The sequence below is a fragment of the Phalacrocorax carbo genome, chromosome 1 (genome assembly GCF_963921805.1).
Source record: "Phalacrocorax carbo chromosome 1, bPhaCar2.1, whole genome shotgun sequence".
Classification (NCBI taxonomy): domain Eukaryota; kingdom Metazoa; phylum Chordata; class Aves; order Suliformes; family Phalacrocoracidae; genus Phalacrocorax; species Phalacrocorax carbo.
Window position 1 is genome coordinate 171,643,935 of NC_087513.1, and position 16,862 is coordinate 171,660,796.

Below are 16,862 nucleotides of genomic sequence, written 5' to 3' on the forward strand. Positions count from 1 at the left end.
CTTCATAGATACCAGTATATAACAGTAGTAAACGCAACAAAAGAATCTGCCCCTGTACAGGTTTGCTTTTCCAACCCTCATGATAAATACTAACCTTTGAACTTGGTTTATATTATAAACACTAATGCAATTATGTCTTTTGCCTTTTAAATGTGTGATTGGAATCATGTTAAAATTGTACTGCAGTTACCTACACTTGCTTTTATATTTCTGTTACAGTATTCCTTACAAAATGATGTTTCTTCTTCTACTTTTTTGTCATATTCTTTGAATTTTTGTTTCAGTGAAAAAAATGTTTTCCTAGGACCTAACCAATTAACAAATTATTCTATTTCTCTGTATTGATTGTATTCATTTGTTCAGTTGCTAAACTCTTGTTACTGTTCCCAGTTGTCCAGCTGTGATGTTTTATGGTTAAGAAGGGCTTGGATGAAGTGTGTCATGCTATTTCCTAAATATAATGTCAGGAACAAAATTAGCACTCATACAAACTTTTCATATATAACTTGGTATTATAATTTTACTGTTGCTGCAGCCACCAATAAAAGGACACAGTTTGGTGAATATCTCCTTCAAGTTTTTATTTAGGCTTGTTTGGATGTTCTAAAGTTGTGGTGTTGGTGTTTTGCTTCTGAATAGAAACAGGTCTAAGATGTTTGGAAACGCTCTTAACTATAAATGTGCCGTAAATAGTTTTGGTCCTTCAATCTGCCTCAGCCTGTGGCCTTAATTTAAGAAACTTTTTTTTTTAACATTTGCTTTCTAATATAAAGATCGGAATGAGTGTGTTTTTCAGATACTGTAATAAGTTGCTGAACCATGATACTGAATTATCTCAAAAGTCAATAAATTGTGCTTTTTATATCTGTGTGCATCAGGTGACTAATTCAGAAGGTACGTGGGTGCAAATGGATAAGAACAGCATGGTAGAATTCTGTGAAAGTGATGAAGGCGAGGCATGGTCATTAGCTAGAGACAGAGGTGGAAACCAGTACCTCCGACACGAAGATGGCAAGTTGTTTTCTTTTGTTTTTATAAATTAACTTAAGCAGTCTAAACAGGAAGACTAAAGAGCTGAGTTTTAAACAGGTATAACATTAATTGACACTTTTTTCTTCTGAGTTACTTAGTTGGACTTCAACGTTGTTTATAAACATTCTTTGAATGTTTTAAAAGAATAGTTAAATATTTCCCCGAGTTTTCTTCTGCACCAGTTATGGATCATAATTTTTACCATCCTCTTTGTAGCTATGGGCATCATTTTTAAATAAGTGATTGTACATTTTTGCTAGCTTTCTTTGGTTTATTTTGTGTCTCTGTGAAAAACAGAGCAGAATGAATTATTTACGTTCCTTTTGATTTTGTTAAGTTAATTCTGTCACACGGTATCCTGTTAAAAACCTGTTAGCATGGTTTTTAATACTATTTAAAATTAACATCAAAATAGTTATTCTAGTTAGCAAAGGATGATTGCATTCGCTTCAAATGCAGAATTTCTGTCCTGATAATTCATATTCAGATTGGGTAAGACCCAGAAATAGTAAAAGAAAACACAAATAGAATGTTAGTACACAAAGTTTTTTATTGCCTTTTTTTAACCCCGTCCTCTGATCAGCCTTCTTGCTGATCTTCCTCCAAACAGGCTATCGCTACTGATCTAAAATACCTTTCTTTCACCCTGAATGCTTTGAATGAATACCTTGAGGTATTCTGAAACTGTTATTTCCTTAACAGATAGTCCCAGCCCATCTGGATGAGTTCTCCTGTGCAAAATTATGGGTTACTTATATTCCCTTAAAAATTGAGACAGGGAGAAATCTGTCGGTATTTATACTTCCAGAGGAGATCACCTCTCCAGCCTCCCTGTCAGTGCAGGTTCAGCTAGATCAGGTTGCTCAGGCCATAGTTAGAACTTGACTAGACAATCTCCAGCCTCTCTGGACAACCTGTTCCCGTATTTGACTCACCTTCATAGTGAAAAATTTTCCTAATACTGAATCACAGCTTCTCATGCTGCAACTTCAGTTTATTGTCTTTTGTCGTATCACTGTGAACCTCTGAAATGAGTCTGGCTTTTCATCTTCTGTGAACCCTTCAGTGAGGTAGTCGAAGGGAGCAATAAGATCTCGCCTTAGCTTCCTCATTTAAAGGCTGAACAAACTTGGATCTCTCAGCCTTCAGATGTTGTATGTTCTGCTGCCCTGACTGTCTTGGTGGCCTCCACTGAACTCATTTCAGTCTGTCTTCTGAGGGAAGGCCAGAATAGACAGCCTGAAACTGGACACAGTATCCCAGCTGTCCAGTGTATTCCTCTTGTCTTGAAAATGTCTAGTAAAAATTACTATGGATCTTCGTTAGCCTGGTTTTGTTACAGATATTCTCAGAGAGAAATGTTTAAGGTTCTTCTGTTGACCATAACGTTTTGGTAGACACCCCCAGAGGCTGGTTTGTTTCAATTCACTTGAGTTAGTTTCCTCAAGCTGCCTTTTTTTTTTCCCCTCAACATATATTTCTCTGTTTTCCGAATAAACCTGGACATCATATCCTGCTTGTGGTTTTTAGGTAGTACTTATTGTCAGCCTCTTATTTGTTCATTGTAACAGACTCTGTCCTTTTTCTGGTTTTGACATTTTGTATTGAAAATTATTTCACAGACAGATACTGTGATAATTATCATCACTTTACCATATTAAAACAAAGTAATTCCTTGCTAATATGTAAGTATTTGCTACTTGACTTTAAGGTATAAAACATTCTGCGAAGAAGGGGAACAACCAAGAGTTTTTCATAAAATGTGTAAATTGGGGGGGAAAAAGTGTTAATGCTTAGCACAGTATCTATTTTGAAGTCATAGATTCTCCATTTTTATTTGTGTTTGATAATGTTAAGTTCTGAGGGTGCTCAAAGAGCCCAAGTAGATTCTAGAAACAGTCTTTATGAATTGGAACTTGTGTTGAAAGCACATATATTCAAAATAGGGTGGTTGTTGTTGACTTCATCATGTTCTATACTAATATGAGGCTGTTTGCTTTTCCAGTAGAAAATAATTTATCTGAAGTTAATAAATTAAGCGGTGTGCAAAAATTTCCATTCAAGACTACTTATTTTAAGGAATATATATAACCTGCATTTAAGTCACTTGATAGTATTTGCATGCCTTAGTCTTCTCCAGCTTCAATAATTTATTTATCATTTCATCCTTTCTATATGGAAAATCATTTCTCAGGGTATATCTGTGCTTCAAGACAGAATTCCCAAATTTGGAAGAATTTAAACAAGACCCTTGTTTGAAGGTCCATCTTCAGTTTCTTGATACTTATGTATAGTTACTGAAGGATGCCTTCAAGTACATTGCCGTTCTTACAGAAGAACGGAAATGCAAGCTCCAAGCTTTGAGGACAAAACTCTGTAGCAGGCTTTTTATAATCCAGTGCATTGGGATACCGTCTTAGAAACATTCTGATGCATGTCCTATGCCTCGACATGCCTGGTTTGATTCTTTTCTAGATGAGTCTGGTTTTTTTTAAGTGGGGTGAAGATAGATGTCTCTTATGCATCTAGCGAAAGCAGTTTAAGTAGTTATTGGTGCAATTACTGAAATATTTCAATTTATTCTATCTTCCAAGTCCATTTCAGTAACAAGTAAAACTAATGAGTTTAAGCCACATTTGAAAATTATTTAGACTAACTGCTTTTATTTGCCATGAAATTAATTAGGAATTCTCTCTCATCAGTTTCAGTGCTTTCACTGGAGGGAAATAATTAGCATTTGGAGGAACTCCAACTAGATTTTTTTATCCATAAATAATACCATCTTTCAGATTGCTTTTGTAATTTAATTATTTAATAAAATTATAATTAAATTATCAGAAAGAAGTAGGATTTGTCAGAGACAGAGCAAAAGTCATACTGAATGCCCAAGTCTGTAGGTGGATACCCAGATACTTTCACTGAAACACTACAGCAAGATCTAGAGTTTCTTATAATTCAGAAAATTCCAGATTTTTTGTTTTTTAAACAGTTTGAATTTCCAACCTTCTCACAAAATTTTTTTTTAAATTTATGTATGTGTGCTATATAAAAGTTCATACTTAGAAATGCAGTTTTGGCCTGAAATAGAGTTTTCTAAAAACAGCTCTAAGAAGAGTTGCGATTTTTTTTTTAATTGAATCCACGTTAATTTTAGTACATTTATTAAAGGAAAAGTTGTTCAGGATGCCAACCTGAGCTTTTAACCTTTGGAAGGGAATGGGATGGGAATCTTCCATTTGGAAGATTTCCTGTGAATTATTTCATAATGATATTCACTTGGAATGGTATTTCTGATCACATTAAGTCAGTAATGTCTCCCTAAATCCAAATAGTCAAGTGGATTTTGTGTCTCATTTATCTTGGGTCTTTAGCTGTTATGGATATTCTGAAAGACCCTAGGTTGATATTAGTTGGAGTTCTTTTTAGTACCATACAGAAAACAAACCTGTAGTACTCAGTTTCAGATATGACTAAACGTGTCAGGGAAAAAATATCTTATGTCCTGTGAACCATGAAGGGGATAGCCAGGATTAAAAATTTATTGGCTCCGAGTTTGTCACTCTGAAAACTATCTTTTCTCCACCCTGCTTTGTCAAATGAATTTAACAATTGCTGCCCAAAGAATAAACGTAGCATGGTGTGATGTTACTGGAAAACAAAGTGTCAAGCCTGTTCCTAAGTGGCATATGATGGCAAAGCTGGCAGCAACTCAGTCAAACATAAAACAATCTGCGTGGCATTAAGTCTTCCATCTTTATTTTTAGAGCATGAGCTCTAAAGAAGAGAGATCTGTGCTTTTTTCTGGAGAGAAGAGAGTGGTAGAGTGCTATCTGTGGAAAAAATATATCGCTCCTTTGCCTTGTGACTCATCTTTCCAATGTAAATCGGTTACTAAGAAGGTCTAATTCTGCAGTGATGTGTGTTTTTTACAGAGCAAGTCCTTCTAGATCAAAATGTTCAGACTCCTCCCCCAAGTCCTTTTTCAATACAAGCTTTCAGTAAGGGAACAAGCTGTAGTAATGGACAAGGGTTTGATTATGGCCTTGGAAATAACAAAGGTATGTTTTCTTTACACTCACATTTTTTAAAAAATCATGTTTTTCTTAACTTTGCTTACTCATTTCCTACTCTTTTAGGCACCGTCAGATATTCTCCAAAAGATATAAGCAGTAATGCAATGAATTGCAAGGTGTTTTACAAAACATGTAGTTAATGTTGTAACTGCTTTTTTCTTTGCTTAAATTTCACTCAGTCTAAGTACTCTGTATAAAAAGGATCATCAAAGAATTGCAAGTTACATTTGAGGCTTTCTATAGTGGTAGACACAGAACTAATGCAGAAATGAAGAATAAGTACTTGTAAAATAAAATATGAAAGTTATTGGATTGGGTTTTAAAATTAATAGGGACATTTGTAAACGCTTCTCACCTGTCTTGACTTTTTTTTAAGTGGCTTTAATGGGATGACAAGATAAAAGATACCATTTGAGGTTTAAGTTGTAAAACTGAAGTTACCTTTCAGTCACATAGATACCAGTTACAAGTGCTGGGAAATATATAAAACCCTGTTAATTTTATTGACATAATTGTTTCTTTTAACCATCGTTTATTTCATTGGCAAGATGTAAATATATATAAGCCATCACAATATACTCAAACTGCGTGCCTTCTGTTCATTCATTGATTAGAAGATTTAATATAAATCTTCGCAAGGACATCTGAGGCAGATGTCCTTGCGAAATATAACTGAAATACAGGGCTTTGCTGTTATACATCGCTGTACTCTGTCCGTGCCACTATGAACATGGTCCTGAGGTGTGATAAGAGTTTTTAACACTAGCATATATTCTTAGTGGTCTCCTAAATAAAATATCTTGATTTAAGACTTGTTTTAAAGGAGAAGAAATAAGGGAAAAATTGTTCCTAATTGTTGTAGTCTGTTATTTTCATAACACAAAATAGTTTTATATCATTCAGTGTTTAACTGCATAAAGAAGCAGAGCATACTTGTCCATGTTTTGCTATAGGAAACCCTTTTTTTTGGACAAAGGCTGGAAAAGTTGAAGTGTTTTCCCTTTTATTTTATAGGGCTTTATTCAGAACTGCTTTTCCCAATTCAGCCATGCTCATTTCAAAGTAATAGTTAAATCACAAAAGTGGAAGCATGTAAGAAGCTCAGCATGTGAAGGCAGTATTACAGCTTGTGTTTCAATATTAACTGTGTAATAGTGCAAAATTATTATCTTTTTCTGCAGAAGCAGATTAGGAGAAGAATTTTTTTCCTGTGTTGTCCAAAGATAAAATCTTGGAAATATATTATATTAACAGGCATCCTAGTTTCTGAAGACATTGTGGTTCTTTTTAGAGTATCCTATCTTAAACAGTTTCTAAGGTGGTTCTTTGGGATATTACAGTTATAGAAAGTTTGGAAGCTACTCCTGGCATTGAACTCCATATTATTTTATACACGTTATTCTCTTGACATACCTTCAAGCTGTGATGTATAGTTTGAGTGAGCAACTCAGACAACTTTATTCATTCCGTGTACTGTAATTCCTTCCAAATTGCCCAAGACCGGAGCATTGTTGGCAACTGTATTGAAAGAATAATGATATTACTTTCCCAAAAATAGAATTCTTCAGCTGTATCATTACTTTATATACAGTCTTCTTGCATTCTCAGGTCTAAGAAGCTTTGGGTTTTGTGGAAAATAAAAAACTGAAGGCACAAGCACAATCTGTTAGGGGAATTTCTGAATGAAGCAGTCATTTGGAGGTGCTCATTTGTCGAAAGAACTTCTGCAGGGATGCACTAGTTTCAGTGAAGATTCAGTCACCATCTATGAGTGTTTCAAATGCTGGTCAAATGTAAAGATCCCCATGTAATAGGTCTGTCTTCATAGTGTTTCCTGTGAGGCAGAAGACATAACTCCCGCAATCATTCTGTTTGATTTAGCTATGTCTTCTCTGTTCCAGCCTTCTATATTGCAGGCAAGTCTTTGATATTCCCCGTGAATGGCCCTGCCCCCTTCTATATTTAATTACTGTGGGCAGATGACTTTCAACCTTTTATCAGATGTTCTTCCCTTTGAAATAATTATTCATTTTAGGAAATAGGCCTGTCATATTTAAGAATAATAGTGCTTTGTCAAACAAGTCAATCACTTCTACATTATTAAGGTAGGAACGATTGCTCCCAAATACCGATTCCAATATTTTTTGGGTATACTATTTCTAAAACAGTGGAATAATATTGATTTATTGATAACCATAGATGATTACTTAGGGGTACCAGCTATTTTCTGGTATTTTTGTTCTCCCAATTTTGAAAATAAAATATCAAGAGAATTAGTGCAAAATTTAGTTTTGGAGTTCCTGGGTAATACAGGCTTCCATACACCCACCAGTCTTTCTCTACTTACATAAAAAGACAATTGATAATCACCCAAAAACGTTGTAAATTCAGCGAGTTGTAAATTCTGTGTTAGCTGCTATTTTACTAGGATTTCTAGAATGCTGTCAAAATCATACGAATTTACAGAATAAAGTGACACTGTTAGGATTTGGTTGGTGATGGTTCAAACCTGAGATGGTGTCTCCCAGCTCATATTACTAAGTATACTTCAACTTATAACATGGTGTGATAAACTCTGCTTTCTTACTGTAGGCTTCATGTATTTCTAATGCTTGCATTATTTTGAGAATTGGCATTCAGAAATTAAAACAATTTTTAACATGCTAGTGTTTTAAAGGCCTTCATTTGTCCCACAACAAATGTATGTAGTTCTTCAGAACTCATCACTACTACAACACAAAAACTCAACTCAGAAAATCACTTCCAGTTCCTAAGTGGTACTTATTTTTTTTAAATTATCTTCAATCTGATCTTGAAAAACAGCATGACAGAATACTTCTAAGGATATTTGCAAAAATAAGCAAATATTTATCAAAGCCTTGGCACAGAAATACACTTGCCAAAGCCTAATTATACGTTCTTTCCCTTCTCATCAGTTTTTCTAATCTTTTTCTGCATGTTCTGTTGCATGTGTGTATTACTGTAAATGCTAGGGATTTCTGTTTTTAATTTGGCTGCTCTTCATTTTTTAGCAAGGCGAATATAAATCTCTGTTCAGAAATGTTTTAAATAATTGCAGTAAAATATCCATGATTCTTAAAAGCCCTTCTTTTACTTTTCAGTAATTTTATTGCCATGCATGGAGTGAGATATTTTTTTTTATGTTAAGCCACAACCAGAGTTGTATGTGGCTAAATAAGATTTATGAACTTTCTCTATTATCATTTAAACTTTAATTGAGCACCATTTTACTCTGCCTTTTTGGAGAATGACACGTAACAGGTTGTAGTTTTGACTGTTTTGCCCACTACAGGTGACCAACTGAGTGCCATACTGAATTCCATTCAGTCACGGCCAAATCTCCCAGCTCCTTCCATCTTTGATCAAGCTGCAAAACCTCCCTCTTCCCTAGTCCACAGTCCATTTGTGTTCGGACAGCCCCTTTCCTTCCAGCAGCCTCAGCCACAGCTTCAGAGTAAGTTTGTCAGCCTTACCTGCCTCATCAGTCCATTTTTGCAGCTTTGACATTGCTGTTCTCAGTTGCTTATCAGCTATTAATCATCCCTCAGTGCACCTTTCTGGTTTGGTTTTGTTAAGTTTTTCATGATTCAGAAGCATGTGAGGTGATGCTCCTAAAGAAGTATACTTGTTCAACTTTAATTTCTGTATTGACAATATTTTGCTTTTGTATGTGTTCTGCAGTGTAGATAAGTCATGGTTTATAATTAAGGGAAATATTTTATATGGTACAAAATGTTGATAATTCTTTTAACATCAAACATGGACTGCAGTAAATTCATAGTTAATAAATTTTCTTACCTCCTAGATTGCTATTTTTGTCATCACTCTTAACTTCAGGAATGTAGCTGGACAGTGGGAACAACTTGGCACCACTCATAAGAAAGGCTTTGGTCTTCTGTGAGGTGCTCAGGATTGGCATGGACGTGAATGTTTGCACCTAGAGGTGAATAGTGGTTAACCTGATGACTGATGGGAGGACGAGAAACTGTTCAGGTTTTGATTAATGAAAAGTAAAAGCTCAGCATTCATGATGGATAGCAGATATTGCAGTAAATTGTTCCTTATCTACAGGTTTAGCATGGGTCACAGGAACACTAGTCTCCTCCTGTCTCCCATAAACTGACCTTCAGAAGCACCTCAGTTTTCTTGTGGGACCCTGTCAGTCAGTTCAGTCTCTGTCTGTGCAGTCCTGGATCTATCCAGGCCAGCTTGTTGAAGTCTCAGTGATGTGCTTCATGTGAAACTAGATTAAAATCCCTAATTCACTTTTATAAAGACTGTCAGAAATATTCTGACAGTGATCTTCTGTACTTACGCTAGGCTTAAACCAACGTCCTGAAAGCAGAATATTCCAAAACCTACTCAGATAAAACAGCTGATTGCCAGTGTTATCAGCACACTGTCATGGAGAATTTGTCAATTGTATATTCTTTCCCATCATTTTTAGGTTTTTTCCTCGCGTTCAGAGTAGTAAAGTCAGAGTTTCAACTTTGCATTAGAAATAACCCTAATTGTCTTATTTCAAACTTAAGATTATTTGTCCTTTAGCATTTAGATCTGTATTGTATGAAAAGAAAAGCTGTCAGCATTTTTCTTGGCCGCCCAACAAGATCTTGCTCAACGGATTTGCCTATCCAACAGATGTAGATAAACTGTATTCAGTAAACTACATCCATGGTTTGTGTGTTAATAAGGTTCCCTGATTGAAAAGGCAGCCTTTTTTGTCAGAGCACTGGTAGTCTACCAAATAAAACAATAATGAAACTGGAAAAACTTTTCAAGTTTGTGTCTGATTTGGGATCTTGGCTTAGTATGAGATCTCAGCCAATATGGTTATTTGCCCTTCCAGCAGAGCAAAAATTGCGAACCACAATTCGTATACTGTCACGCTAACTGTGATTTGATACAAGCACTTTCTTTCAAACAGTTTATTGTCTGATTAAAGATTTTATGCAAATAATGTAAATTATGAATAAAGGAGAGAAATATTAACGCTTTTGTTTTCACTATCAAAATTTAAGAATTACATGGGGGGAAAAATTCCTGTTCAGACTTCCTTAGTCTTCTGCACATTTGTTAATCCTCCATTTACAAGTTCATCCAAATGCAGAATATTGTCAGGGAGGCCTGTAAGACTATATTCAGGTACTTGTTCACTTAATAGTCAAGGAAGTTATCAGAGATACTTGAAACTTAAATAAGATTTTCTAGATTAAACATTTTATTTTAAGTAATCATCCTGTTATTACTCTCTTTCTTTAATCTTTACATATTAGGAAGTATTGGATTAATTTGCAATATAAGATACACTAGAATAGCAAGGCATATATGCAATAAAACTATTTAGACAGAAAAGTTCTATTTGGGTCTAATTACGTTGTGTGGTTTTTAATCTGTGTTCAATGCTGATGCAGCTATAATAGAACTATAACAGAAACACTTTTTAAGTGTGCAATTTTCATTCATTATTTCCAAAGCACTTTATAGCCTTCAGCTATCAAACACATAATTAAAAGTTAAATCCATTAAGCAACATATCTCAAGGCTGCATATCAAGTCACTTGGATTTTTGCCCTAGACATGTGTAGCTTTAGTTTCAAATTATGTGCTCTGTCCTTAAGTGCTTCCTGCAGTAAAGTTAGATCTAAAAATTAGAACTAATGTTTATAGTCAATAACTGCTACATTTAAGGGATTAGTGACAGCCTAATAGTTGCCAGCCTGAATTTCCATGTCTGTAGAGGTTATATACTAAATACCGGGTTTGATGAGAGTCTGCCTAAATAATTTAGTCTACCACTTATATTTTCTGTTCTTCCTCAGGTATCTGTCCTCCTGGGGAGAAATTTTATTCAGAAGTATATTTCTAAGGAAAGTTAGGATAATGCTGAAAGTTCTCTAGAATTATTTCCTTAATTTAGATTTTTATAATAGGAAGAAAAATATTGGTCTGATTGTAAAACACACTCTGTGCCAGGGACAGTTTGTAGCTTTCTTTAGAAGAGTTTGTAGCTAGTTCTTCTTTCTGAGGAATGGTTGCTGTGCTTGGGGTTTGATTTGGTTTCCAAATTCATTTGGTGAAGAGGGAAAGGGCTTGTCACAACCTGTTATCTTCTAATACAGTGTCTGGTTATTTTTTTTGTGGAAATACTACAGTTTTGGACAACCACTATCTCAGGTACAATGCTGAAAAAATGAGAAGTGTGTCTGTTATTCTTTTCACATCATAGATAGGTAAACTAACAAGGGTTCTGCGTGTTTTGTCAGAGAATTTGTAACAGAAGAGATATTATAAAGACGACGACGAGGGGACTCTGTTACTCTGTTTTGTGTTATTTGCTAGATCTCTCTGAAGGGCTGATTTTTTTCTGTCCTACTTAATTCCTTTGCTGATTCTCGCACAGGGTCACACAAGGGGAAAAAAGCTGAGAGATTGTTTTATTTTTTCACAGCAACAGACAAAATTAAGATGTTCTTCTCATGTATTTTAGTTCCTTCACAGTTTTTTGCGCAGCTAAAAGTCCAGAAAAGCTAGAATAGGTGGCATAACCTACTTAGAGTTCAGGAACAGCTGTGTTGACATGGAATCATAGCAGGGATGTTTTTCCAGAAAGGCCACAAGTTTATGTATGTTTCTTCCTTACATATTTCAGCAAAAAAGTCTGTAATTCCTCTGGCCTGAGTATGCTTGCTTCTGAGAAGTTTGTAAGATCATCAGTAACACATTTGCTCAGGACTGCAACCTCTCATAGCTGCAAGATTATTACTGGTTACTTGATTAATTTGTCTCTGAACTTTCTGAAGAGCATAGAAGACTCACATTTCTGCTTGGATTCTGAGTATAGGTGAAGTGTTGAAACCTAGAGGGTCAAGGAAGAAAGATCTTGTTTCTTAACCTTCAGCAACGTGTGCTGGGTCATAAAACTCCTTAGACGTGACAAGCCAGGGAGGCAGGATCTAGCTATGTTGTCCAGCATCAGTTATCAAAATTTCACAATTGGCTGTCGAACTCTCAACTTGGGGAGGGAAGTTTGAGACCTTGCAGTCACCAATATTAGACCTTTATGCCATGTTTCCTCACATCTGAGTTGCTGTTGTAAATGAAGAACAGATTTATAGGCTAAAGAGGCTTTTGACCTCCCCCCTTGTTGGCCTCGTTTGTCACATTCTCCCTCTTCCACTGCAGCCCTGGCAGCTCACTGAGCAGGTACACAGCTACACTGCTTCCTGAAGCATCTCAGTCCGGGCAGAAGCTGCAGTGCTGAGCTGCTGTTCAATACGGTCAGTGTGTCCTGTCAGGCGCTGCAGAGCTGCAATCCAACATGTGGTGCCGCAGTATATGATCAGCCCTCAACATTTTCATCAGGAGTTCCTTGTCCCTTTAGTGTATTCTGCTACCATATTCTGTTTTGTTTTGTTCCTTTCCTTTCTAGGTGCTACTTACAGAGCATTTAGAACCACTGGCTTTGCCTGCAGCGCTTCTAGCTGCATTGCCTAAACTGTGGAGGGGGCACAAAAGACCAGCGCCCATATGGAGCACATAACTCTTCTCTGTAGTGTTTCAGTAAAATGAAGGGAGAGAATACTCTTAACCACCAAGCACACTGATCTCTTCCATATCATGCTGAAATAACTGTCACGTGAAGCAGCCAGAGAGTATTGGTTTAACTGCATATGCAACATGCAATGCTGCATATTGCCAAAGCATTATTCCTGAAAATTTGAGCTAATCAGTTACATGGTTTCATACCCTAGGCTTACAGATCTGATAATCGAAGGTATGTATGAAGCATACATTTGTCCAGGTCAATCCAAAACCATCCCTAGAGGACTGGTATGTTAATGTTTGGAGGAAGAGCACGAATTGTGTGGACCTTTATTTTAGAAATAAATTTGGCTTATCACATCTTCAAAAGTTGTAGTTACAAATCATAAAATTATAGAATCTTTTTATCTACTGTTCTAGCAGAGGAATGCTTCTTTCAATTAATAAACTTCAGTGGCTCAAGTGTTGGTGCTCCAAACCCTACCTTTGGGTAATGAACATTGCTACTATTTTTCTAATGATACCCTGTTTTAGACTGTACTTTCATTCACTCACTTATTCCCCTGTTGTAACAATATCTAATAGTTTTGTCCGTTTTTAATATTTAGTATTCAAATGTTTGTTGACTTCAGTATATTCTTTTACTTACGAAAGAAAGAGCCCTTGTCCAACTGTCAATATGGCATTTGGCACTTTCAGGATATGAAAAAAGATACATTGATTGCAGTGCTTGTGGAAATTCAGCTAATAGCCATATTGTAGCTTCCATGTCAGTAACCGCAAGCGAGGGAGGAATGCATTCTTTTTGAAGAGGCATCCATTGCTTAGGCACAAACAGCAAAAGCAGGTCAGTGCTCTCCTTCATCATCTTTCAGAAAAGCAGTGGCATTTTGGAAGAAACTTTATCTTATCTTCTCTCTCCAGAGGCATTTTTACTAGTCTGTTTTAAGGTTTAAAAAAGACCAGTATGGACTTGGTTGGTGGTATGTCATGCCTCCTGGATTAGCTTACCACTGTTTCCTCAGAGGAAATAGGCACGGCTGTTAGAAAACTGCATCCTGCCATAGGACTTGAACTGCCTCTTACGTCTCCATATTGCATAGCTTTCTGAGCTAGACCTATTGCCATGTTGAAGGAAAGAATGTGACCAAAGATAAGCTGTCACATTCAAGCGTGGTGTGAGACAGAGTTTGCCTCCTGTCTTTGAAGTCTTTCTAGTCTTTGAGAGTGATTAAAAAAGCAGGAATTCTGACCAAAAAGCTGGTCCCTGTGACTGACCACTTATCCTGGGTAGACACACATCGTTTTCCAAAGCAGCAAGGTGATTGTGCAGGAAACTCATTCTCTTTGACCCACAGTCCCCTTGAAATGATTGAGAAGCAGGACAGTGTTCAACATAAGCTAGATCACAACATTGTAAAATGTAAGTATTCTCAGACATAGAATGAAGCAAAAATGTGCATACGTGAAATTGGGTTTAGTGGAGATTTAAATTTAATTATTTATAGACTGGAATGCTCATATATCAAATTGACTTTTTAAGGCTTATATTTACAGACTTGTTCCTTCACTGCTACTTCGTGTTCCTAATGTGTTTTTCTGCATTTTGCCTTTAAAAATTGCTGGAATGACACCCTGCTACTCAGAATTAATACAGTTAGTGTTGGTTCTCTCCAAAGCATTTCTAGGCATCAGAGTAGGTAATACTGTTATTAAATTTATACTAATACTGGATTGAGAAAATAAATATTAATTTCTTGTTTTAAAGAATGAAATTCTTCAAGGTGTGAACACCTCATTTTAGAGTCTGTAGACTCCTCCTCATTGCTTAAGAACAGGGATTTTAATATATTTGTGTGTACACATTAGTAAATGTACTCCCAGACAAAAAGATGTCTTAAGCAGTGCAAGAATTGAAATCACTTATTTTCAATAGATATGTCATCTTCCATGTGTACAAAAGGGTCTCTCTAAAACAGAGTATCTTCTAACATACACAACCTCTTTAAAATTATTAATGCCACAAGAATTAGACTTATTTTTTTTCTGAAGGAAGGAATAGGAATTGGAATTTAAATTAAAAAGAGCATTATAGGGAAGTAAAATGATAGACTTGAACCTAGAAGTCCCTATTGCCACCTCACTGCAAATTCCATTTGGAGCTGTACCTATAACAGATTTGGTGTCAGCAGACTCTATACTGAAATTACCATGGATTATATCAGAATATAACTGTGGGTTTTTTTCTTAAAGCAAAGTTATTTTTAAGGGTTCATACAGATCTGTTTTCCTGTCTGTACTGTTTGATAGAAACTCTTCTACTCCTAGTTATCTCTGTCTGATAGGATTGAGAAACTAAAGTTCACATTATGCATGTGAAGTTTTCCAAAACATTATTTTGGTGTATTCAAATTTGAAAACATATACTTTTGATGGGTTTAAAAGATATTTCTTCATTCTTCCCAGTGATTAGTGAGACTTTCTAACACAAACATCTAGGCATTCTCTAATTTTCTCAAAAGAATATGAGAATTGATCATCTAGGAAGCCATATTGCAGTTTTAAGTACTTAATGTCTGAATTTACAGATTAAAAGATCACATTTAAAACCAGAGTTCAGTTGAAAACTAGATACTGTTTTTATAATAAACCATAAATCTCATTGGCTACTCTACACATGTAATATTTTTAGATCCTAGAAACTAATATGGAATCACAGATCATCTATTCTTTTAAAATTTAGATCAGGGAAAACATCTTGAAGTAACTTGCTCATTTAAAACTGAGGTAGGAGTCTAAACAATTAATTCAGAATACTTAACAAAGGAGATGTATATCATTTTAAATGCTTGGTTTTGTCTTTACTGCTTTTTCCATTGAATCTGTGCTGCTTCTGTGCAACTGTTTTCCACTGTAGAAACTCCATCCTGCTGCCTTGCTTCTCGTGAGCGTATTTACAAAACTAATGATGTAGCTGGGCCTGCCTCTGCTATTTCATCTCTCTCTCACAAACTGAAGGGTGGGTATGCATGCCAACATAGCAAGGTTATTCAGTTTTTACATTCAAAATGGTTTTTGGTTTTTTTTTTTTTCTCCTTCCATTCATTTTCATTTCATTCGCTTAATAAAATACTGTTTCGAAAGTGAATGCTCAAGTTTGGCATTTGTTGGGAGCTCATTTAGTATAACTATTCAGTGTTGCCTTCCTCGATTGCAGCAAATTCATGATATGTGATCTAGCTATCTCTTACTGCTTTGTAAACAGAAAGGTGACTTTTAATCTAATCTAATAACACCTGTTTTCAACCAATAGGCAAATAAAATATGGAGGAAGAAGGGTGGGGGAATTGGGGGGGGGGAGGGTTGTTTGCTTAAAGATAAAGCAGTTTGCTACATGATTAAGCAGTTTTTCATTTGGGGAATTTATTTTTTTTTTGTGCTGATAGCCGAAAATACCAGTTAGGATTATTTACCTGTATATGTGCAAATTCAAACCTTTGTTTTTAAAAACATAAAATATTTTTATTGCTGGAAGCTGCTGCTAAGCTATGTCTTTCATAGCAGTTTTGTTCTGGAATGTTTTCTTGCTTGATATTCGCTAGTCATGCATATACTTTGATACACAGCTGAATGGTTTACAGTGTTTTATGTCCTCTAAGACGACTATTATGTCTCTTTGCTATTTTTTCCTTTATGAGGAGTTTTGTAAAACGTTCTATCTAGAGTATTTTCTCAGCTGGCAAACCTTAAATTCATATTTCTATTTGATTGTTTATGGAAAAAGTGTGTGTAAAATAATTATAATTTACAATTCCGAATTCATCTATCACAAAGTAGATATCTCAAAATAGTTCATCAGTAGAACTGTTGAATAATTGAGCTGGCATGGACAAATGCTTGGGATGATATTTAAGAAACTTTTTTTTCTTTTAGCAAGAGCAATCATTTTATAAACAATGATGTACCATGCTCTCTGGTACATCTCCCCCTCAAAAAAAAAAAAAAAAAAAAAGAAATCATAAGAAAAAAGAATAAAGACAGAGTGGACTCTTAAAATTGATTGTGATGGTATTTGAAATGTTCTCATTATATTCTACTGTTTACATTTGACACATTGTTCCTGAATATAGACAAAATACTGCTTCTCTGCCTGGAGAAGTATGAACTCCTACCGTGTCCTTGGAAGTCAGG

The 16,862-nt window shown here is 35.5% G+C and overlaps 1 protein-coding gene across 1 annotated transcript in view; it reads left to right on the forward strand.

Moving 5' to 3' along the window:
• MYCBP2 (MYC binding protein 2) overlaps positions 1 to 16,862 on the forward strand; it is a 209,398-nt gene that overhangs the window by 151,203 nt on the left and 41,333 nt on the right. Inside the window, exons 54-55 of the mRNA XM_064447372.1 lie at positions 879 to 1,011; positions 4,965 to 5,090. Of these exons, the coding sequence (XP_064303442.1) occupies positions 879 to 1,011; positions 4,965 to 5,090 (259 nt within the window). The remainder of the gene's footprint in view (positions 1 to 878; positions 1,012 to 4,964; positions 5,091 to 16,862) is intronic.